At 44.3% G+C, this 22,529-nt stretch overlaps 1 protein-coding gene across 1 annotated transcript in view; it reads left to right on the forward strand.

Annotated features, from left to right (window-relative positions):
- The window catches only part of mcf2a (MCF.2 cell line derived transforming sequence a), a gene marked incomplete at its 5' end in the record, with an annotated part of 66,083 nt that overhangs the window by 39,195 nt on the left and 4,359 nt on the right, over positions 1-22,529 (forward strand). Inside the window, 15 exons of the mRNA XM_079509472.1 lie at positions 1,606-1,682; positions 2,128-2,213; positions 2,347-2,413; positions 3,443-3,558; positions 5,897-5,966; positions 6,106-6,198; positions 6,739-6,831; positions 7,711-7,836; positions 9,894-10,115; positions 10,810-10,902; positions 12,351-12,429; positions 13,102-13,162; positions 16,895-16,995; positions 17,943-18,058; positions 21,144-21,256. Of these exons, the coding sequence (XP_079365598.1) occupies positions 1,606-1,682; positions 2,128-2,213; positions 2,347-2,413; positions 3,443-3,558; positions 5,897-5,966; positions 6,106-6,198; positions 6,739-6,831; positions 7,711-7,836; positions 9,894-10,115; positions 10,810-10,902; positions 12,351-12,429; positions 13,102-13,162; positions 16,895-16,995; positions 17,943-18,058; positions 21,144-21,256 (1,513 nt within the window). The remainder of the gene's footprint in view (positions 1-1,605; positions 1,683-2,127; positions 2,214-2,346; positions 2,414-3,442; positions 3,559-5,896; positions 5,967-6,105; positions 6,199-6,738; positions 6,832-7,710; positions 7,837-9,893; positions 10,116-10,809; positions 10,903-12,350; positions 12,430-13,101; positions 13,163-16,894; positions 16,996-17,942; positions 18,059-21,143; positions 21,257-22,529) is intronic.

The following is a 22,529-nucleotide window of genomic DNA, read 5'->3' on the forward strand; positions in this document are numbered from 1 at the left end:
TTCGTAAAAATGCGGCAACAAATCTTTGAATATATATTCTTTCAGAAGACTTTTATTTTTTATTTTTTTTACGTCAGGTCAAAATGGCTTATAGAACCTGTATGGGGTCAACAACACACTATAAATCAATACATACATAATCGCACGTACACAATCTTGAGCTTTGAATGTAATTCACGGCTTCGTCAGGCAGCTATGATCAAACGCCAACTGACAGTCATTCATGCGAGTTGTTGCTTTAGATGTGAGTTTCTATATGTTCACTTCACCAGGCGCTGCTTCGGCGGAGGCAGTCCTTATTACCCTTTGATTGAAGTCAAGCACCCATCATATCTGATTAGAAGGTGTTTAAACCCACTGTAGATTGCTGAGATCAAACCGGGGTCACGGGCAGGCCAAGCAAATCCCATACAGTAGAGTAGAGGTTTCTGTAACCCTCTCATCTGTGAATCATAACTTGATATTCCCTTTGTGTGATTTTAGCTTGTACTTGTGGTGTAGCGGCCATGTTGTGAGTCGCAAGATAGCGCCCATCAAAGCCTATGGAGAGATGCTGCATATAGAATATAGAGACGCATGGATTGAAGTTCTCAGGCGCCACGCCTGATTTATTCATTTGGAGTCCATAGAAGTCGTGGTGTCTTCTGTGGAAGCATGCCATGCACCGAAAATAGGCCTTCTACAAGTATACAGATGAATTGAACATTGTGGACCCTATTGGAAACAAGTGTAATGCTTAATTGGGTCGTCCACTCACAGTTAACAGCCTTTGTATTGAGTTTGTGCTTGAAATGTACTGTAATTCTGCAAACTGTTAATACATTTTTCAATCAATCAATCAAACACGTTGCGCTGCCACATGCTGTAAACTTGAAGATTCGCGGCTACTCTTTATATTAGTGTTTATTAATTAAAGTGATCAAACTAACAGTATCATTTAATCTTGCAGAAAATCCTAATGATCTCAAATATTTGTTAAAAGCAAAGGTTAACCCTCGTTGTTTTCAAATTCTGCCAGGGATTTTATGGCCGACCATAGCATCAATCTAATGAGTGGGGGGGCTCCTTTTGCGATGTTTCGCAAATTGCAGATGAGGACTTGGCCTAACACCGTTTAGTTTTAGTTTTTCAGCTGTGATTTTTTTTTTTGCTTTAATCCATTTTGGGCGGGAACCCCTTTTGGTGTTTTAAACATTATGTTATAATTTAGCTATTAAAAAATAGCAGATCTACAAGCTCATAGCGCGCCACCGAGTGGCGCACTACGAGCTTGTAGGTCTGCTATTTTTGAAAAATGGTGAAAATGTGCCTCAAATTTGGAATATATTTTTTCAGACCGAACGTTTTTAACTCAAGTCTTTGCTTCTGGAGGGTCCCTGGAACAACATATTTTCAGATGGGGGTCGGAGGCCAATTACAGATCATTTTTGGGGTCCTTGACATGAAATATTGAGTGATATAGGCCTAGAAACATAGGTATTTCAGAAAACTGTCAGGATTTAGAAGACATTTTTTTCAGGCCTAAATGGGTTAATCCATGTGGACGAGGCTTAACTCTCTCTGTAAAATTCTCAGTGTTCATTTGACGCTCGTTCACCCTTCCAGGCGATGGTCTGAAGTTCACCTTTGACATCTCTCTGCCAGGGAAGAAGGTGTCAAGGAAGAGCCCCAACTCTAGGAAGGTGAGCTGACGACAACAACAACAATGGCACACACACACACGGCCAACACAACCCAGAGTGTTCCAGTATTACTCTGAGAGAGATGAACTGACACTCAGCATGTTGTTACTGTATGCGTCGAAGGATCAATCACACTATTCCTCTATGTCGTGTTTAATGCCATTTGTGTTTATCTTGCCTATACATTTATTACAATTATGTGATGATATTGTACTCTGTGTAGAGATGACATTTTACCCGAATCCAAACGGAAAGTGTGTGTGTGTGTGTGTGTGTGTGTGTGTGTGTGTGTGTGTGTGTGTGTGTGTGTGTGTGTGTGTGTGTGTGTGTGTGTGTGTGTGTGTGTGTGTGTGTGTGTGTGTGTGTGTGTGTGTGTGTGTGTGTGTGTGTGTGTGTGTGTGTGTGTGTGTGTGTGTGTGTGTGTGTGTGTGTGTGTCGTGCGTAGATCGAGGTGATGCATGACTACCAGGAGAACCGGAGCTGTGTGTCGTACGGTCTGGAGGGAGAAGACAGTCCAGACCTCCTGAGGAGGTACAGTGTGCGTCCGTCCTCAACGCTCGCTCGCATGCTTGTTCATTCTCTTTGCTCAGTGCTAATGATGCCCTTTGGTGCTCTCTCTCTCTCTCTCTCTCTGTGTGTGTGTGTGTGCGCGTGTGCGTGACAGGCACGTGATGAGGGAGCTCATAGAGACGGAGCGAATGTACGTGGAAGAGCTTCTGTCAGTGCTGCTGGTACGTAGGAAAAACAGCATTCATATAGTGTGTGCGTGCGGGTACTGTATGTAGGAAAAACATAATTCATACAGTGTGTGTGTGCCGTGCACGTGTCCTCTGTAATTCCCAGCAGCACTGCAATGCTGCGTCAAATCATCATCATCATCACACCTGCTGCCATCGTTTAGTACTTCTCCAATTAACTCCATTTTCCGTTAACGGTTAAGGCTTAATTGGTTCAATCATTGGTCTTCTATATCAGTGGTTCCCAAAGTGGGGTCCGGGGACCCCCAGGGGTCCTTGAGGGAGTTCCAGGGGGTCCCCAGCTAAATGATAGTTTGGAACCAAATGGACCCTTATGGGTCTGTAACTCTGAGAGTGTACAAATGGTTAGGGTCCATTTGGTTCCATTTGTACACTCTCAGAGTTAAATTAACATTGATTTTACAATATAAATTGGGGTCCCAGAGATGGAAATGCCATTAAATTGGGAGTGCATAGACGAATGCATGTCAAACTGGGGGTCCTTGACATTAAAAAGGTTGATAATCACTGATAGAGCCGTTAAAATGTTCTCTTATGGGGGTCCCCTAGCTGGCATATCTTTTAATTAGTGTTAATTTGGGGGTCCTTGACATGAAAAAGTTTGGGAACCGCTGTTCTATATAACATGCTGTTGTAATGCACATGTGGTGTTAATTGGTTCAATCATTGGTCTTCTCTGTAACATGCTGTTGTAATGCACATGTGTTGTTAATTGGTTCAATCATTGGTCTTCTCTGTAACATGCTGTTGTAATGCACATGTGGTGTTAATTGGTTCAATCATTGGTCTTCTCTGTAACATGCTGTTGTAATGCACATGTGTTGTTAATTGGTTCAATCATTGGTCTTCTCTGTAACATGCTGTTGTAATGCACATGTGTTGTTAATTGGTTCAATCATTGGTCATATGTAACATGCTGTCGTAATGCACATGTGTTGTTAATTGGTTCAATCATTGGCCTTCTATGTAACATGCTGTTGTAATGCACATGTATGGCTGCAGGGCTACCGGGCAGAGATGGACAACCCGGCTCTGGCGGGGCTGCTGCCTCCCGTCCTGCGGAGCAAGAGGGACGTCCTCTTTGGCAACATGCCCGAGATCTACAACTTCCACAGCAGGCGAGTAAAGGACACTGCAGTCACACAAGGGCTTGTCATGGCCAAGGACTATCTAAAGAGCCCAAATTTACATGCCCAAATTTGTGCATGTACAACTTCCTGGTCTCAACTGTGCATGTTTCTTTCCTTCCAGGGAGCAACATGGCGTCCACCGTACGTTCTTCGCTTCTCGTCCTCTTTAGATAGTCCTTGGTCATGGCACTCACTCACAGGCGCATTCAGTATCACAGCTATGTCATTAAATATGCATGCTGCACAGTGTGGTTTGTGTACACGTGCACACGGGCTGCACACATAGATATAAGTAGCGTATATAGCAGGGGTTTCTCAACCCGTGGGTCGCGACCCCTCGGGGGGTCGCCAAATTATTTTAGGGGGTCCCCAAATTATTTTCACTTTTTTTCAAAAATAGCAGACCTACAAGCTCGTAGCGCGCCACTCGGTGGCGCGCTATGAGCTTGTAGATCTGCTATTTTTAAATAGCTAAATTATAACAATGCTTAAAACACAGTATATAGTACGTGTTTTTTCATAAATTAGTCGCCTTCTCGATCATACTACAGCGTCACAAAAGTAGGCTATCAATATTTGAAAAATGAGATTGAAACATGGTGGTAAATCTGCTCCTTTTTTTTATATTAATCCTGAAAAGTAACATATTCTACCCGACAGAAACGATGCTGTATAGGTGCTGTATACATGTTCTCCTCACCGGCATTCCTTATAGCCACGCAAGCCTTTTATATGTTGTCGTACGACAGCGCTACATGCTGAAAATAGCAGATCTACAAGCTCGCAACTCCTCTTATCGCGATGCGTCGTGATTTTAGACCTACCATTTTTTTTAAATGTCGACAATGCATCAACTCGGATGCTATTCTTAGTCATGCTTCAGAAGCTGCTGTGTTTTGTATACTGTACATTACTGTACGAGTGCGCTGCACCCAGGAGAGGAGAGCCGAGCAGCAGAGGAGAGGAGAGGAGAGGAGAGGAGAGGAGAGGAGAGGAGAGGAGAGGAGAGCAGGAGAGGAGAGCAGGAGAGGAGAGGAGAGGAGAGGAGAGGAGAGGAGAGGAGAGGAGAGGAGAGGAGAGGAGAGGAGAGGAGAGCAGCAGAGGAGAGGAGAGGAGAGGAGAGCCGAGCAGCAGAGGAGAGGAGAGGAGAGGAGAGGAGAGGAGAGGAGAGGAGAGGAGAGGAGAGGAGAGGAGAGGAGAGGAGAGGAGAGGAGAGGAGAGGAGAGGAGAGCCGAGCAGCAGAGGAGAGGAGAGGAGAGGAGAGGAGAGGAGAGGAGAGGAGAGGAGAGGAGAGCCGAGCAGCAGAGGAGAGGAGAGGAGAGGAGAGGAGAGGAGAGGAGAGGAGAGGAGAGGAGAGGAGAGGAGAGGAGAGGAGAGGAGAGGAGAGGAGAGGAGAGCCGAGCCGAGCAGCAGAGGAGAGGAGAGGAGAGGAGAGGAGAGGAGAGGAGAGGAGAGGAGAGGAGAGGAGAGGAGAGGAGAGGAGAGGAGAGGAGAGGAGAGGAGAGGAGAGGAGAGGAGAGGAGAGGGGAGGGGAGGGGAGGGGAGGGGAGGGGAGGGGAGGGGAGGGGAGAGGAGAGGAGAGGAGAGGAGAGGAGAGGAGAGGAGAGGAGAGGAGAGGAGAGGAGAGGAGAGGAGAGGAGAGGAGAGGAGAGGAGAGGAGAGCCGAGCAGCAGAGGCGCTCATTAAAATGTCTGAGAAATAAAACAAAGAAGAAAGAGGAACAATTACAAGCCTAATTTGATAAACAAAACAGAGCATGTTTTTTTCTGTCACATTTCTTTAGTTCAGCCCCACTTTCTCTCTCTCTCTCTCTCCACCCTCCACAGTGTTTTCATTAGGCTACAGCCCTTCCTCTCGGCTACACTGTCAGTTTATGCAGTAGAGTTGATTAGTTTCTGTGTTCCCTCTTTCTCGCCTGCTGAGTCGGCCTTCCCCGTCGAGCTAAACGGCTCCACTGGATGACTGCTTGACGTCCCTGTGCCAATTACAGCTCACTAACGAGTCAAATGCCAGTTGCCCTCATTAAGCATTTTGAATGAGCTGAAAAGTGAGCAAACTATTAGTGCAGTGGGCGTGCATACAGTAACCTACTGCAGTAGCAAATAGTAGCAGTCATTTCAGATAGCTGAGGTGTGGTGAAAGGTGTCGTTAATTGGTGTATGTGTGTTTTGAAATGACTCAAGCGCAATTTACACTTTGTTGTACGACAGTGTTGCGCGCTCCAAAATAGCCTGCGTTGCCGTCATACGTACGATGGAGCATAAATTAGGCTTTACTCTGTCTGGCTGTTTGACCTCCTTGGTCTGTGACCCTTCTTGGAATCCAGGGTGTTCCTCGAGGACCTGGAAGGATGTCTGGAGACCCCCGAAGGGGTAGGGGCCTGTTTTCTGGCACGGGTGAGGAAAACCGACAACTTCATGTCTTCATTGTCTATAGCTATGGCAGCTTGTCTGTACATGTGGTTTGGAAAGGTTCCATCGCCAGTATATGACTCTGATGTACTGTACTGTGCCCCATATGCCTCCTCTTCTCCAGAAAGAGAACTTCCAGATGTATGAATGCTACTGTCAGAATAAGACTCGCTCCGACACCCTGTGGAGACAGTTCTCAGACTGTGCCTTCTTCCAGGTCGGTGTCACTGGGACCTTTTTTTTTTTTTTTTTTACTTGTTTATTGCCATTATAGAACATTATACAGGCAATTGAATTTCATTTTACAATACATGTTCCATTTTCTCTCACTTCATTTCTTTTTTTTTTCTTTTTTTTAAGTGTAAAAGTAAAATAAGTAACATTACAAGAAAGGGGGTAAAAATACCAAAAAATAAAAATACATAATAGTATTGTTTGCCTTGCGAGTGCCTTGGGGGTAAACCTTTACTTTTCACTGTGATATGGGAGGTTTTAATTTAGGGTGTCTGGGCAGCGTTTCTATTTGTAGACTCTTCTTCCAGGTTGGTGTCACTGGGACTTTTGAGTCTAGTTCAGACCAAAGCTTCACCGCGAGGCCTTGTGAAATGGAAAAAATATGTTTTTCACACTTTTAAAGCGTATATCTGTATCTGGTCATAATAGTGACTTAATTAAGTGTATTAATATGACAAAATATTTTTTATTTGTATTGAATTTTTATTGTCAAGCTAATGCTCTACTTGTCTTCTGGCTCAAGGAGTGTCAGAAAAAGCTGGAGCACAAACTTGGTCTGGACTCCTACCTCTTGAAACCAGTGCAACGTCTCACCAAATACCAGCTCCTACTCAAGGTTGGAGAATGAACGGCATCGCATGACACACTCAACAGTGAAAATGAAAGTGTTCATTTGACGGGTAGTCGGTAGTGCTGTCTCCTCACAGCTAGAAGGTCCTGGGTTCGATTCCCGCTGGGGATGCGCTGGGCGCTGGGGGCGCGTTCCCTCCTCCGCGCCCATACCCGAGGCGGGGTTGGCGAAAGGGCCTTTCTGTGTGGAGTTTGCATGTTCTCCCCGTGTCCCCTAGGGTAGGTACCCTCACAAAAACATCCTAGTCTCTAAATTACCTCCCCCTGGCCAGCCGGGGCGCCTGATGGAGGGGAAAGGAACTGTTCGGAATAACGTGTTCCTTCCACGCGCTACGTCCGGCCGGGGAAACTCTCCCCTGTCCGGTGAAAAGAAGCAGCTTGGACTCCTCATGCATAGAAGGAAGCATGAGGTCAGTCCGCTGCCCCCCCCAGGTTGGCAGCGGAAGTGTAGCGCCCAGGAATGTAATCTTTTCACCCAGTGTCAATTATCTAATGATTAGATAATTGACACTGGGTGAAACAAATTGTTACAAAATCATGGGATAAAATTAAAAAAAAAAGGGTTAATTTGACTCTGAGAGGTAAACATGAATGAAAATGTTCCAAGTGGGCCCTTATTGGTCCTGGCCCTGGCATGCTCTATACTCCATTAAATTTGATTGGAGATCAACCGACCCTTCATGATAGTAAATCCACGTACATAGAACCCAGAACTAATCAGCATGGGATTGCACAACCCTGTCTGGGGTCATAGGTTAGAGTGCAACATAATATTGAAATAGCTTATTTGTATTTATTTAAATCCTATCTCGTCTCGATCGACCCCATTCACTGTGCATGCTCACGCAGTACACCCTTTGTTCAGGAGCTGCTGAAATACAGTACGGGCTGTGAGGGAGCCACCGAGCTGCAGGGGGCGCTAGCAGCCATGCTGGATCTGCTCAAGGCGGTGAATGACTCCATGCATCAGATAGCCATCACAGGATATGAGGTGGGCGTTGTGTGGGTCCATGTGTGCATGTTGTTGTGTGGGAAATTAAACAATTGTCTGGCTGTCGGGCAGAAAGCTTTTCGTAAATGAAAGCCCTACTTCATCATAGTTCAGTGCCGTGCACAGATAAGACACTAGGTGGTGCTAGAGCACCTGCCCTTTTGCCCTTAAAGGGATAGTTCAGATTTTTTGAACTTAAGTTGTATGAAATACTTGCCATTAATATAGTGGTTGCAACTGTATTAATTTATTGCCGGAATCCTGTGGTGGGAGTTCTGCTCTGGTTTTGGTGAAATATCAAGTAGTTCCGGTCATTTTGTGGGGGGCACTGGGGGCCACGCAGTAAAAGTAAATTAATCCACAAAACTAACGTAATTTGTATTGTTGACCTATTTCTAAAATATTAGTGCAACTTCCGTTCTTTTTTTACCCCTCTATCACACAGAACTATGTTTTTTGTGTCCATATCACTACGCCCAAAAAATAGTTCCATGTGATAGAGGGGTCAAAGTTGAACGAAAGTCGCGCTAATATTTTAGAAATAGGTCGACAATATAAATTACGTTCGTTTTGTGGATTCATTTACTTTTACTTCGTGGCCCCAGTGCCCCTCACAAAATGACCGGAACTACTTAATATTGACCAAAACCAGAGCAGAACTCCCAACATGGGACTCGGGCAATCAATTAATACAGTTGCAACCACTATATTAATGGCAAGTATTTCATACAACTTAAGTTAAAAAAATCTGAACTATCCCTTTAACGTTTCTCTTGTCTACTGTACCAGAACTAGGATGACCAGATGTCCCCCTTTGCGTGGGACAGTCCCTCATTTCCAAGACTTTTCAGGTGTCCCACAAATTGAGACCCTGTCCCACATTGTTACTGCAATGGCAGCAGTGTTCAAATGCCCTAATTGTTAGACAAATATCCCCTAGGGCCTAGGCGCAGTACCAAGATTGGTCACATTCTAAATGTGAGACGCCAGAAGGGTTTAATAACAAAGAATGATAGCCAATATCATAGGCCTATGGTTGAATGTGACATTAAGGCATTTACTTAAAGGTATATTCAGTGATTTCACTTAATTCAAATATCACTTTTTTTTCCTTTTTTTTTTGGATAATCCTCCCTACTATAGAGTGTGCTGACCATATAAGGAGTTCCTCCCTGTCCCCAGTGAGCCCCTGGGGTCAAAAAACCCTAGTTTCGGGTGGCAAAGCCTTCATCCAATCAGGATGAGAGGGGCCTTCCTCCAATCATGATCGAGTGGGGCGGGCCTTGGTGCATGTGCTGTTGGTCTGTTGTACTTCCCCCACTGTAGAGCGTGTGCATGTGCACATCTTGTTACCGGGTGGACCGTTTTTTTCCCAAATCACTCAAATCACTGAATGCTCCTTTAAGTAATAAGTTGCTACAGTACTTGCTAAGCCCCCCCCAATCGTGAAAATGTGGCGCAGAGTATATTCTTTCAGAGTGAACGTTTTTAACTCAAGTCTTTGCTTCTGGGGAGGGTCCCTGAAACAACGTATTTTCAGATGGCGGTCGGCGGCCAATTTCATATAGTTTTTGGGGCTCCTTGACATGAAAATGTTTGAGAACGACTGACATAGAAACATGCGTTTTTCAGAAACCTGACCAGGATTTAGAAGACATTTTGTAGAATCGTCCTCGGGTCTAAATAGGTTAAGTGAAACAAGCGAGTACTGTATCTCCACCCCTGCTCTCTCTCTGGCCGTGCAGGGGGAGCTGTGTGACCTGGGCTGTGTGCTCATGTCTCTCTCTGTCTCTCTCTGGCCGTGCAGGGGGAGCTGTGTGACCTGGGCTGTGTGCTCATGTCTCTCTCTGTCTCTCTCTGGCCGTGCAGGGGGAGCTGTGTGACCTGGGCCGTGTGCTCATGTCTCTCTCTGTCTCTCTCTGGCCGTGCAGGGGGAGCTGTGCGACCTGGGCTGTGTGCTCATCTCTCTCTCTGTCTCTCTCTGGCCGTGCAGGGGGAGCTGTGTGACCTGGGCCGTGTGCTCATGTCTCTCTCCCTGTCTCTCTCTGGCCGTGCAGGGGGAGCTGTGCGACCTGGGCCGTGTGCTCATGCAGGGCTCCTTCAGCGTGTGGATCAGCCACAAGCGAGGCCCCACGCGCATGAAGGAGCTGACGCGCTTCAAGCCCATGCAGAGGCACCTGTTCCTGTACGAGAGAGCCCTGCTCTTCTGCAAGCGGCGAGAGGAGCCGGGGGAGGGCGGAGACAAGGCCCCGTCCTACGGCTTCAAACACTGTCTCAAGGTATGGTGTGTGTTGCGTTGCATGCATGCGTGCGCTTATTTTCTATCGCTTTCTGTTTCAATTATTAATAGAATAATCGATATGCACATTTTTTTATAAATATTTTTTTGTTATTTTGAATTCATCAATGAGTCGAGTCTAAGGTGTAGATTGTAATAAAAAAAAAGCGATGTCTCAAGGCCTATCTAATACTTAGTTTTACGACGTAGCACAAAACTTGTGAAAGCCTATATCTACAAGCTCAAAGGACATTGCTATGTGGAGCTTGTAAATCGGCTATTTTCAGTACATTTAAAACAATTTGAAAGAGAAAGAAAGAAAAGGTTCCCCCCCCCCCTAAAATATCTTTACTTTGTTATATCTTTAATTGTTGCACCCCCTAATGCACTTATAATGCCGTTATAAGAGACAGGTTTTGGTTTGTGTAATTCATGTTCGGAAGTCACTACGGATGGTGGCGTCACATCAACAGCTGCCACGACCCTTGATTTATTATTGAGGCTGTGTGGAGGAAGCAGTCACACGGCTGTGCGTGTGTGTGCGTGAGTGCGAGCGCGTTTTGCCACAGAGCAGACGTGTAAAGTGATGTAAGTCTGATATGAACCTTACGTGTCATCATCCGCCTCGTCCTCCTCGATGGCGTGCTGTTGTTGTTGTTGTTTTTGAGCGTACGTGTGTTTCCTCCTCTTGGCAGATGACTGCTGTGGGGATCACGGAGAACGTCAAGGGAGACGTGAAGAAGTTCGAGATCTGGTACAGTGGCAGGGAGGAGGTGTACGTGATCCAGGTGAGGCAGTGTTGTGTTTTTGGCAGCAAATTTTAGATTTTTTTAGTTTTAGTCATAGTCTTTTGAATAGTTTTACATTTTAGCTTTTAGTCACATTTCAGTCACCTGGAATGTTTTTTGTGTTAAGTCTAGTTTTAGTCAACTAAATATCATAAGATTTTAGTCGACTAAATCTACACTTGATTTAGTCGACTAAAATGTATTTTGGCGGGCCTTGCTGAAAATAGCAGATCTACAAGCACACAACGCGTTGCGCTGCGAGCTTGTAGATCGGCTATTTTCAGCATGCAACCAAGAGTAAAATGACTTATACTGGATCTCTCGTCCACTAAAGTCCCTTCCTAACATTTTTGTCTAGTTTTTATTTGTTTGACGAAATTGTCAATATATTTAGTCTTAGTTTTATCATAGCTTAGTTTTCATTTAGTTTCTATGTAGTTTTCGCCAGTGATAAAAGGTAGTCGAGGAACCTTTTTCGTCTTAGTTTTAGTAGACGAAATCAACACTGCGAGGTGAGGACACAAGCTTTCACTGCTGCATCTACAAGATATCCATGTACAATTTGTACAGCTAATTGGCTATATTCACACAGCAGCACGAGAGAGAGCGTGTGCTGGGCTAGGTCTCCTTCTTTGAAGAACACGCACGTGAGGCCAATCGCATTTTAGGGAAGAAGGGGAAAAAAATAAAATGGAATCGGCCAACCTAAATGTAACCAGTACTCAACGGCCTTCCTAGAAAATGAGTCTTGAGTAAAAGTTAAATATTTGTCTTGGAAATCTAGCCTACTTGAGTAAAATGTATCAAAAAGTACAGATACTCAATCTGTACTTAAAGGGGAATACCACTCATTTTCAACATTTTACTATGTCATTAATATACCTTAGAGTTGTCTGTGTTGCCTAGAACTGGAGATCTGTAAAAACGTAACGGGTCTATATGGCTGGGGGTCTTCCTATATAACTCTGGTGGAATCCATAAAGTAGAATAGTGTGATTGCGAACGCATTGAGCGATTACTATGTAACACAGGCAGATCTGTCTGTCTGTCTGTCTGTCTGTCTGTCTGTCTGTCTGTCTGTCTGTCTGTCTGTCTGTCTGTCTGTCTGTCTGTCTGTCTGTCTGTCTCTCTGTCTGTCATGCTGTGATGCTGTGACACCACCCGCCTGCCACCAGAGGGCGCAGCTGTATCACACACAAAAAACACATGCACACACACACACACACACACACACACACACACACACACACAAAGTAGAAAAGAAAAAAATAAAGAACTTAAAAAAAAAAATAATAATTAAAAAAAGGAAAACGTAAAAAAGAAAACTTACCAAAAAAAAAAAAAGTACGTAATTTATTCTAATTCTTGTTATTGCAATTTACGAGCTGCGTTCGCTTTCCCGCGTCCGCGAGTCTTACTTGTATGTTCTGTTGTGATCTCCCATGCAGGCTCCCAGCGTGGAGGTCAAGATGGCCTGGCTCAACCAACTCCGCAGGATCCTCACCAACCAGCAGAAGCTCCTGAAAGGTCTCAGTGCGTCTGCATGTGGTCGCTGTCGTGTGGAAACCTCATAATGTCCAGAACCTTCACTTTTGAGATACAAGTTTCTGCCCGATAAGCGACAATATTTTGTCTTTTCGGCAAAGAGATTTTGTTGTAGAGGGGAACAGGTGTATAGACACCTGGGGGACCCCAGTCAATGAAGTGTATCAGGTTTAACCCATTTTGGGCGGAAACCCCTTTTGGTGTTTTAAAGCATTGTTATACTTTAGCTATTGGAAAATAGCAGATCTACAAGCTTGTAGGTCTGGTATTTTTGAAAAATCGTGAAAATGTGCCTCAAATCTTTGAATATATATTATTACAGAGTGAACATTTTAACTCAAATCTTTGCTTCATGGGGAGGTCCCTGGAACAACATATTTTCAGATGGGGGGCGGAGGAGGCATATTACATATATGTTTTGGGGGTCCTTGACATGAAATATTGAGTACCACTGATACAGAAACATGAGGTTTTTGAGAAAACTGTCATGATTTAGAAGACATATTTTGAATTTCGACGTCAGGCCTAAATGGGTTAAGTGATTTACACTCTTAATTTAGTCTTCTAGAATCTAGAATGATCCGGGTGCGACCAAATTCTTTCTTTCTTTCTTTCTTTCTTTCTTTCTTTCCTTTCCTCCTCCTCCTCTTCCAGATGAAGCTTATCAACACAGCCACATGGTTGAACACATTCCCCTCTCCTCGCTGTCTGAGAGGTCAGTCAGTGCCAGACTGTGGCTGCTCACTTATTCTTGTGTTTGTGTAACAGTGTTCTCAGGGCGTGGCTAGTATGTACACGTACACACACACACACACACACACACACACACACACACACACACACACACACACACACACACACACACACACACACACACACACACGCATAATGTTAAGTAACTGCTCTACTATCTATCTGCCTTTTGCTGAGTTTTCATTCATCTAATCTTCACTGCTTCAGTGAATGTGTGGTGAGTGTTTTGTTGAGCCTTGGGCGTAGGCTGTGTGTGTTTGTGTATGCGAGTGTGCGTGTGTGTGTTGTGTGTGTGTGTGTGTGTGCGTTCGTTTGTTTGTCCGTGTGAGAAAGGGGCCAGAGTGGCCCACTCTCTCTCTACTCTCTCTTTCTGTGTTGTTTGCCTATCCTATATCCCCACTCCTGCCATGCCGTCCCCCCTTGTAGGGGCGTGCGTCCGTCCAGAGGGGTTCCCAGGGGCTGTCTGCCGGGGCTGGACTTTGTCTCGCTGTCCGCCGACGTGTTTCTGTGCCTGCGGTCCCGGAGCCCCCGCCCCAGAAGCCCCCGGCAGCACCGCCCCCGGCCACGCCCCCCCCGCCACCGCGCCGCCCCCCAGCGCCACTGACCCAACCCTGACGCTCAGTGGTAAACTCAGCCTCGAGCCCTGCCCGGTTTCCACTCGCCTCAGCCTTCGGCATGGCCCCCGGCCCGGCTTGTTGGGGGGAGAAAAGAAAGAAAAAAAACAACGACAAGAAATAAACCCAGGGGGGGCTGCTGTGTTTGCATACTGACCGTCACCTGCTATACCCCCCATCCCTTCTTATTAGCTGCCATTATGGCTCATAACTAACCTTCCCCCCCCACTACCTACACACACACACACACACACACACACACACACACACATTGAGAGGCCAGTGTCCCCGCAGCCCTGCCACCTCTCACATGGTTCCAGCAAAATCACTGCACTCATCTTTGCATCTCCCGATCTGCAATTCTGCATGTAATGCAAAAGTTTCAATTCAAATAACTTTTTTTGAAATGAAGAAAAGAAAGAATGCTTGACTTCATGAATATTCTACATTTCCTCATGGCAACTGCTTTTTTTTCTTTTTCTAATTTTTTAGACGAGTCCCGTTTTTTGAGATCTAATCCGATTCCATCCCAATTTGAACTGGAATCAGTTGTAGGTGAAAAAATGTTCTCTCACCAAACGAAACGTTTTTGCGTTTCCTTGCAGCTCAACGTCCAAGCGCTCTTCATTGGGATCTTGATAAATGGAGACCAGATATTTTGGCTTGTTTTTTGACCCGTGTCCAACCTTCTGTTGACATTGACCCGTGTCCAACCTTCTGTTGACATTGACCCGTGTCCAACCTTCTGTTGACATTGACCCGTGTCCAACATTACGTTGACATTGACCCGTGTCCAACCTTCTGTTGACATTGACCCGTGTCCAACCTTCCGTTGACATTGACCCGTGTCCAACCTTCTGTTGACATTAACCCGTGTCCAACCTTCTGTTGACATTAACCCGTGTCCAACCTTCCGTTGACATTGACCCGTGTCCAACCTTCTGTTGACATTGACCCGTGTCCAACCTTCCGTTGACATTGACCCGTGTCCAACCTTCCGTTGACATTGACCCGTGTCCAACCTTCCGTTGACATTGACCCGTGTCCAACATTACGTTGACATTGCCATCCTCGACAGAGGAGCTTGCAATGTGGCTGCTCTTCAGTGGTGTAAAGAAACGAAGTACATTTTAGTAATTTACTCAAGTACAGTACTTTTACTTCTACTCCACTATACATCTCAGAGGGACATATACTCCACTACAATCATTTGAAAACTACTAGTTACTTTGTAGCTTTTGATTATTACATAACATACATAGCCAACTTCAGCCCTATATACACATTTTGGCCATTTTAAAATAACCGATCTACAAGCTCACAATACGTTGCGATGCGACGCATTGTGAGCTTGTAGATCTGCTATTTTCAACAACAACAAAAATTATACATTTTATACATTTTGAAAACTTGAAATGGGACATTCTGCTCATACATACATTCAACTTTTTGGTACATTAAGTACATTTCTATACCAATATCTTTGTACTTTTACTCAAATCAATGTTGAGTATTTCTGTACTGCAGTATTGATACTTTTACTTAAGTAAAAAAAGAAAATGGAGTACTTTTTCCACCACTGCTGCTCTGTGCGGCTGCTCTGCCCTGCTGTGTCTGGCTTGTGCCTGAACGCTCATGGCTGTATGACTTTGTACTACTGGACACGACACTGATCTGAGGAGCAGCTTTCACTGTTGTTTTTGGACAGCACATTTCTATTTTAGTTTTAGTCATAGTCTTTGGAATTCAACTTAATTTAGTTTTTAGTCACATTTTAGTCACCTGGAATGTGTTTAGTCTGTAGATTTAGATTTAGTCGACTAAAAACGTATGACATTTTAGTCGACTAAATCTAAATCTACAGTTGTGTCGACTAAAATGTGTTTTGGCGGGCCTTGATGCCGTCGTAATGACCGATTTCACACCTTGCTGAAAATAGCAGATCTGCTATTTCAGCATGCAACTAAGTGTAAAATGACTTATACTGGATCTCTCGTCCACTAGTCCCTGTTTAACATTTTAGTCTAGTTTTTATTTGCTGACGAAATTGTCAATATACTGTATTTAGTCTTAGTTTTTAATTACTTTCCATTTAGTTTTCCTCAGTGAAAAAAGGTAGTCGACAAACATTTTTTTCGTCTTAGTTTTAGTCGACGAAATCAACACTCTCTCACACGGGTCTGGGGTTGGCTTTGGAACAGGTCAAAAGCTGCTCCTGTAGATCTGTAGATCTCCTGTAGATCTTTGGAACAGGTCAAAAGCTGCTCCTGTAGATCTGTAGATCTCCTGTAGATCTTTGGAACAGGTCAAAAGCTGCTCCTGTAGATCTGTAGATCTCCTGTAGATCTTTGGAACAGGTCAAAAGCTGCTCCTGTAGATCTGTAGATCTCCTGTAGATCTTTGGAACAGGTCAAAAGCTGCTCCTGTAGATCTGTAAGGCTGAGTGAGGAGAACACTGTGGCTCCTCTTCCACCATGCAGGATTTGAACCGATTCAGTTCTTTTTGGTTCTTAGTCCATGAGCCACAGCTCCAAAATTGGAACGTTAATTATGAATTGAGTGGGCAAAACCTATATTAAATTTCAATATAAGTAAACCCTTCCACAGTAGTAGCTTTTTCCCTTTTTTTTTTGTTGCATATTTTCCTATATAATGCCTAATTTGCATATGGATTTCAGAAATTGTGTAATACAATAAATCATTGTCTTTGTGTATAAGTAATCAACTGTGGAAGTTTCATGGGTGATAACTATTAATTACATTTGACCTATTCACCCATCACGTATACTGTAGGTGAAAATGACAATGTGTGATAAATATGAAATAGCTACTCCTGTGGAAGGGTTATCATATACTAATTTACTTATATTGATCCTATAAACAATTTAACATAGGTATGGTTTTGCCCACTCAATTCATAATTACTGTTCCAATGTTGGAGCTCTGGCTCATAGACTTAAGTACCAATAAAGAACTGAAGCGGTTCCATCCGGTTCCATCCGGTTCCATCCCGGTGGAAAAGGGGCCTAGTGTGCACAGCAGCAGAGCAGAGCACTTTATAACGGATGTATCTTTTCCAGCAAACAGCAGAGGGCGTCAGTGAGTTCAGATGAAACTGAGTCGGGCCGGAGCAGCCCGGACCCCCAGTCTCACTCCCCTCCTCATCGCCGCAACCGCAGGAGTGAGTGCAGCACGCACGCACGCACGCGCACACACACACACACCCACACACACACACACACACACACACACACACACACACACACACACACACACACACACACACATACACACACATACACATACACACCACCACCACCACCACCACACAGTGTCATACTGCTGTTTCTGAGACCTAGGTTCATGTTTGACTGCAGATTATAGCCCTCCATTATCAATGATACTAATTGAGATCTGAGCCACATCCAGATTGGAATCTGATTTGTCTAAATGAGTCATGTGACCATTTAAACCAATCGGATTTCAATCTTGATGTGGCACAGATCTGATTCAGGCTAGATTTGTCTGCCAGTGTAAATGGGGCCTAATTGACTGGTTCAGACTAGAGATGACATATTTCTGTATAGTTTGACTCGGAAGACCTTCCTGGTTCTCTTGAACTGTGGCAAATCTGTAGCAAATAAAAGTACATGATACGTATGCACGTTTTGTTCGGCAACTTAAAGGGAAACTTCACCCTTTTTGAAAAATAATATATGTTAATGACGTTTAGAAGATTTAGAACACTTTCCCGGCTATCTTTATGTGTGTAATATGTGGTTTTAGATATTTTAGATTTTAGCAGTTGAGCCCAGTGTCTCTGATGTCATCGACACTGGCCTCGGAGACACTGGGCTCACTGCTCAAATCTAAAATTCGCTAACGTTACTATGAACGAATTACACAAAATGTCATCAGTCAGTCTGGCTGCCGTGAAACCTCTTGTGTTCGCCAACACCTTATTGTGTGTGTGTGTGTGTGTGTGTGTGTGTGTGTGTGTGTGTGTGTGTGTGTGTGTGTGTGTGTGTGTGTGTGTGTGTGTGTGTGTGTGTGTGTGTGTGTGTGTGTGTGTGTGTGTGTGTGTGTGCGTGTGCGACTGTGCGTGCGTGCGTGCGTGCGCGCTCCCAGGTTGGCCCGGCGCTCATCACTCAGTGGACATCTGTGAGAGCTTGGAGGGGTGGTCTGGAGGACCAGGCCCCGCCTCCCAGCCCTCTGACACGGAAGAAGATTCCCCCGGACAACTGGTGAGCACAGCACCACACTACCACCAAAGATATTCAGTTTAACTGGTGAGCACAGCACACACTACCACCAAAGATATTCAGTTGGTGAGCACAGCACACACTACCACCAAAGATATTCAGTTAAATTGGTGAGCACAGCACACACTACCACCAAAGATATTCAGTTAAATAGAGCGTTGCAGTCCCGCCTCCTACCATGGACCAGGAAATGAATCCCAATGCATTTTTCCCATAGACATTTCAACAAGTATTTATTTAAAGACGGTTACACCGCGGATAAAGCCAACTCGAGTCGTGACAACTCATGACAACACAAACAATATTTTGGACCAAACAAATAATTACAAAGAAGAAAAACAACAAAAAAAGTGTTGTAACCTGCCGTTTTTTTCTTCTTTCTAATAATGTTTTCGGCCCCATAAATTGTGTTTGTTGTCATGATTTGTCACGACTCGAGTTGGCTTTGTCCGCGGCGTAAACGTCTTTAAATAAATACTTTCTGAAATGTCTATGAGGAAAATGAAGCCTTTCCGGAAGGTGTATTTTCCTAAATGTTTTGTATGTTCATAAGCATGTCTACAGGTACAAGAATCAAGTGAAAAATCTTTTGTATATATTTTTTTCAATTGAGATACAGTAGAGCAGTTTATAAGCTTTATAAGTCTGCCATTTTTAACGCCGTCTTGGAAATGATGCCTTTCCCGAAAATATATTTTCCTAAATTTGTAGTATGTTCTTAAGCATGTCCAGAGGTACTAAAATAAGTTGAAAAATACTTATATGGAGATATGGCCATTTTAAACTCTGTCTGGGACGCAATCTCGAAAATGACAGCTTTCTGGGGAGTAGATTTTGGTAGACTTTTATTATGTTATTTAGCATGTCCAATACTACCAGAATCCATTGAAAAAACTTTTGTATCAATTTTTTGGGTGTTAAACCACATATTGATTCACCTACACCAAAGATATTCAGTTTAACTGGTGAGCACACACTACCACCAAAGATTCAATTCATTGGAAAGATACAACGTGAAATGGTATGTAAATTGCATACAAGATGGTCTCCTAAGTTGGCGTCTGGCGGAAGGTCTGGCGAACGTCCTATGTTTACTGCTGCTATATAGATCCTGCGAGTGTGTCGCTGGGACATAGAAAGGTTGATAATAAAGTACGGTTTTCTCTCATTTTTGTCTCAGTCAACACAAGGTTAAATCTACAGGAGACATCATGTCTAGCTGTAACTTCTAATTGAGATGATGTATTATGATTGATAATGGATTGATGAAGATAACACTTCCTCCTTCTCCTTGCAGCTCTCTGCTGCCGCCTGGTGGCCAGTGAAAGATATTGTCATTGTAGGTGTCCACATACTGTAGTGTACAGTATACAGTGTGTACTACTGTATCTCTCTCATTCGGTGACTGGCAGGTTTTATAGAAATGCGTATTGGATTTTAACATTAATATTAAAACAATTAACTGGACAGAAAATGTGTATAAAGAGCTAAGAACAGCCATCAACATTTTTTTTTATCACCAGGAAAAGACACTATAGAGTCCCTAAAAATATATATATATTTTATATTAAAAAACATTTAATAGACAAACTTGATTTTGATGAGCTCTTTAAATGAAGTCATCGAGAAAGACATGAACTACAGTACTGTATATGGGTTCCACTGCAGTGTTGGTGATTTTGTCGACTAATACTAAGACGAAAAATGTTCGTCGACTCCCTTTTTTCACTGGCGAAAAGGGAATACAAATGAAATGAAAACTAAGCTACGATGACTAAATATATTGACAATTTCGTCAACAAATAAAAACTACACTAAAATGGGGACTAGTGGACAAGAGATCCAGTATAAGTCATTTTACACTTGGTTGCAAAATACGCGGCTATTTTCAGCAAGTGTAAAATCAGCCATTACGACGGCATCAAGGCCCGCCAAAATACATTTCAGTCGACTAAATCAACTGTAGATTTAGTCGACTAAAATCTTACGATATGTAGTCGACTAAAACTAGACTAACACTAAAACATTCCAGGTGACTCAAATGTGACTGGAACTAAATGAAAACTATTCAAGAGACTATGACTAAAACTACGGTAAAATCAAAAAATTCTGCCAAAAACAACACTGATGTAACCTGTGTGTCTATAGTCTCCAGGCAGGTACAGGGCCCTGGGCAGACTGTCATACTGATGTAACCTGTGTCTATAGTCTCCAGGCAGGTACAGGGCCCTGGGCAGACTGTCATACTGATGTAACCTGTGTCTATAGTCTCCAGGCAGGTACAGGGCCCTGGCAGACTGTCATACTGATGTAACCTGTGTCTATAGTCTCCAGGCAGGTACAGGGCCCTGGGCAGACTGTCATACTGATGTAACCTCTCTGTCTATAGTCTCCAGGCAGGTACAGGGCCCTGGGCAGACTGTCATACTGATGTAACCTCTGTGTCTATAGTCTCCAGGCAGGTACAGGGCCCTGGCAGACTGTCATACTGATGTAACCTCTCTGTCTATAGTCTCCAGGCAGGTACAGGGCCCTGGGCAGACTGTCATACTGATGTAACCTCTGTGTCTATAGTCTCCAGGCAGGTACAGGGCCCTGGCAGACTGTCATACTGATGTAACCTCTCTGTCTATAGTCTCCAGGCAGGTACAGGGCCCTGGGCAGACTGTCATACTGATGTAACCTGTGTGTCTATAGTCTCCAGGAAGGTACAGGGCCCTGGGCAGACTGTCATACTGATGTAACCTGTGTCTATAGTCTCCAGGAAGGTACAGGGCCCTGGGCAGACTGTCATACTGATGTAACCTGTGTGTCTATAGTCTCCAGGCAGGTACAGGGCCCTGGGCAGACTGTCATACTGATGTAACCTGTGTGTCTATAGTCTCCAGGCAGGTACAGGGCCCTGGGCAGACTGTCATACTGATGTAACCTCTGTGTCTATAGTCTCCAGGCAGGTACAGGGCCCTGGGCAGACTGTCATACTGATGTAACCTCTGTGTCTATAGTCTCCAGGCAGGTACAGGGCCCTGGGCAGACTGTCATACTGATGTAACCTCTGTGTCTATAGTCTCCAGGCAGGTACAGGGCCCTGGCAGACTGTCATAGGAACGGACCGGACAGCGTCACCATCAGATGTGGTGATGTCATCCACCTGCAGCACCAAGGCAGCCAGGGCTTCTGGTGAGTTTTGTTGGCCTGGCTACACCGTCGGTCACCAGTGGTAGGGAAAAAAAGTACTCACATTCTTTTTTCTTTTTTACTTAAGTAAAAAGTATCAATACTGCAGAGTAGAAATACTCTAAATAAAAGTCTGGAATTCAAAATTGACTTGAGTAAGTATTATTGATATCAAAATGTACAGAATATCTCATTTCAAGTTTTCAAATATTTTTGAAACTAGCAGATGGCCCGAAATGAAGTGGTTAATGTATGTTTTGTAAAAAATAATCAGATAAATGCAATGGAGTAATAGTACAATATTTGGATCCCAGATGTAGTGGAGTAGAAGTAAAAGTATTGGAAATTGGAAATACTTCAGTAAAGTAAAAGAATGTGAAAATGTTACTCAAGTACAGTACTTGAGTAAATGTACTTAGTCACTTTCTACCACTGGTCCCGTTTAAGACAGAAATGCAAGGTTTGTACCATTGTTACTGTGTGTCCACTGGGTGCATATCTTTGGTCCGACGTCCTAACAGACCGACACGCAATAGACTGTCACCATACCCCAAAACCGTAACCACACGCGGAAGCCACACACGAGTCTTCCAGCCACATATGTCGGCCTATTGGTATGTCGGACTAACGTATGCCCCCGTGTCCACTGTCCATCGATGACCGTGTCCTATGGAAGCATTCGCGGAGACAAGACACTTAATCTACCGCAGCTATAGGCCTGAAACTGAAAATGTGAATATAAACTGTGTGAAATGGAGCCCCCTGCTGTTTTACACCTGGAGTTAGCAGCGATATTGTCACAGTCACAGACTTTTGCCTGTCTTGTCTGGGTGTTGTATTTCTTCTGTTATGTTAATATGTTCCTGTTCTAGTTGTCTTGGTTCTAATAAAACACCCAACCATGGGCTTTTGATCACTACCTGCCTGGCTGTCCTGCTTTTGGGTCCGTCCTCACCACCACACCACCACGTGACAGAATGATCCAACCACACTGGAGCACCATGCAGCTGGACAGCACCCCCCCTGACCACAACCTGTCTACATCTGGTGAGGCCTTGGGGTGTGTCAAAATGGACATTGTTGAAGCTCCGGGCTATAGCTGACTGTTGAAGGGACAATGTGTTTGATACGCCAGCTGTTTTGACTGTTGGAGGTACTACTATTGGAGCACCGACCGCGGATGGTAGGTTGTGACGTCCTGGCTGGTCGTGGAACTTCTGGTATAGGCTATACCTCTCCTCCAAGTCATTTGGTTGTGCTAGCTCCGATTGCACTC

The sequence above is a fragment of the Electrona antarctica genome (assembly GCF_951216825.1).
Source record: "Electrona antarctica genome assembly, chromosome: 1".
Lineage (NCBI taxonomy): Eukaryota > Metazoa > Chordata > Actinopteri > Myctophiformes > Myctophidae > Electrona > Electrona antarctica.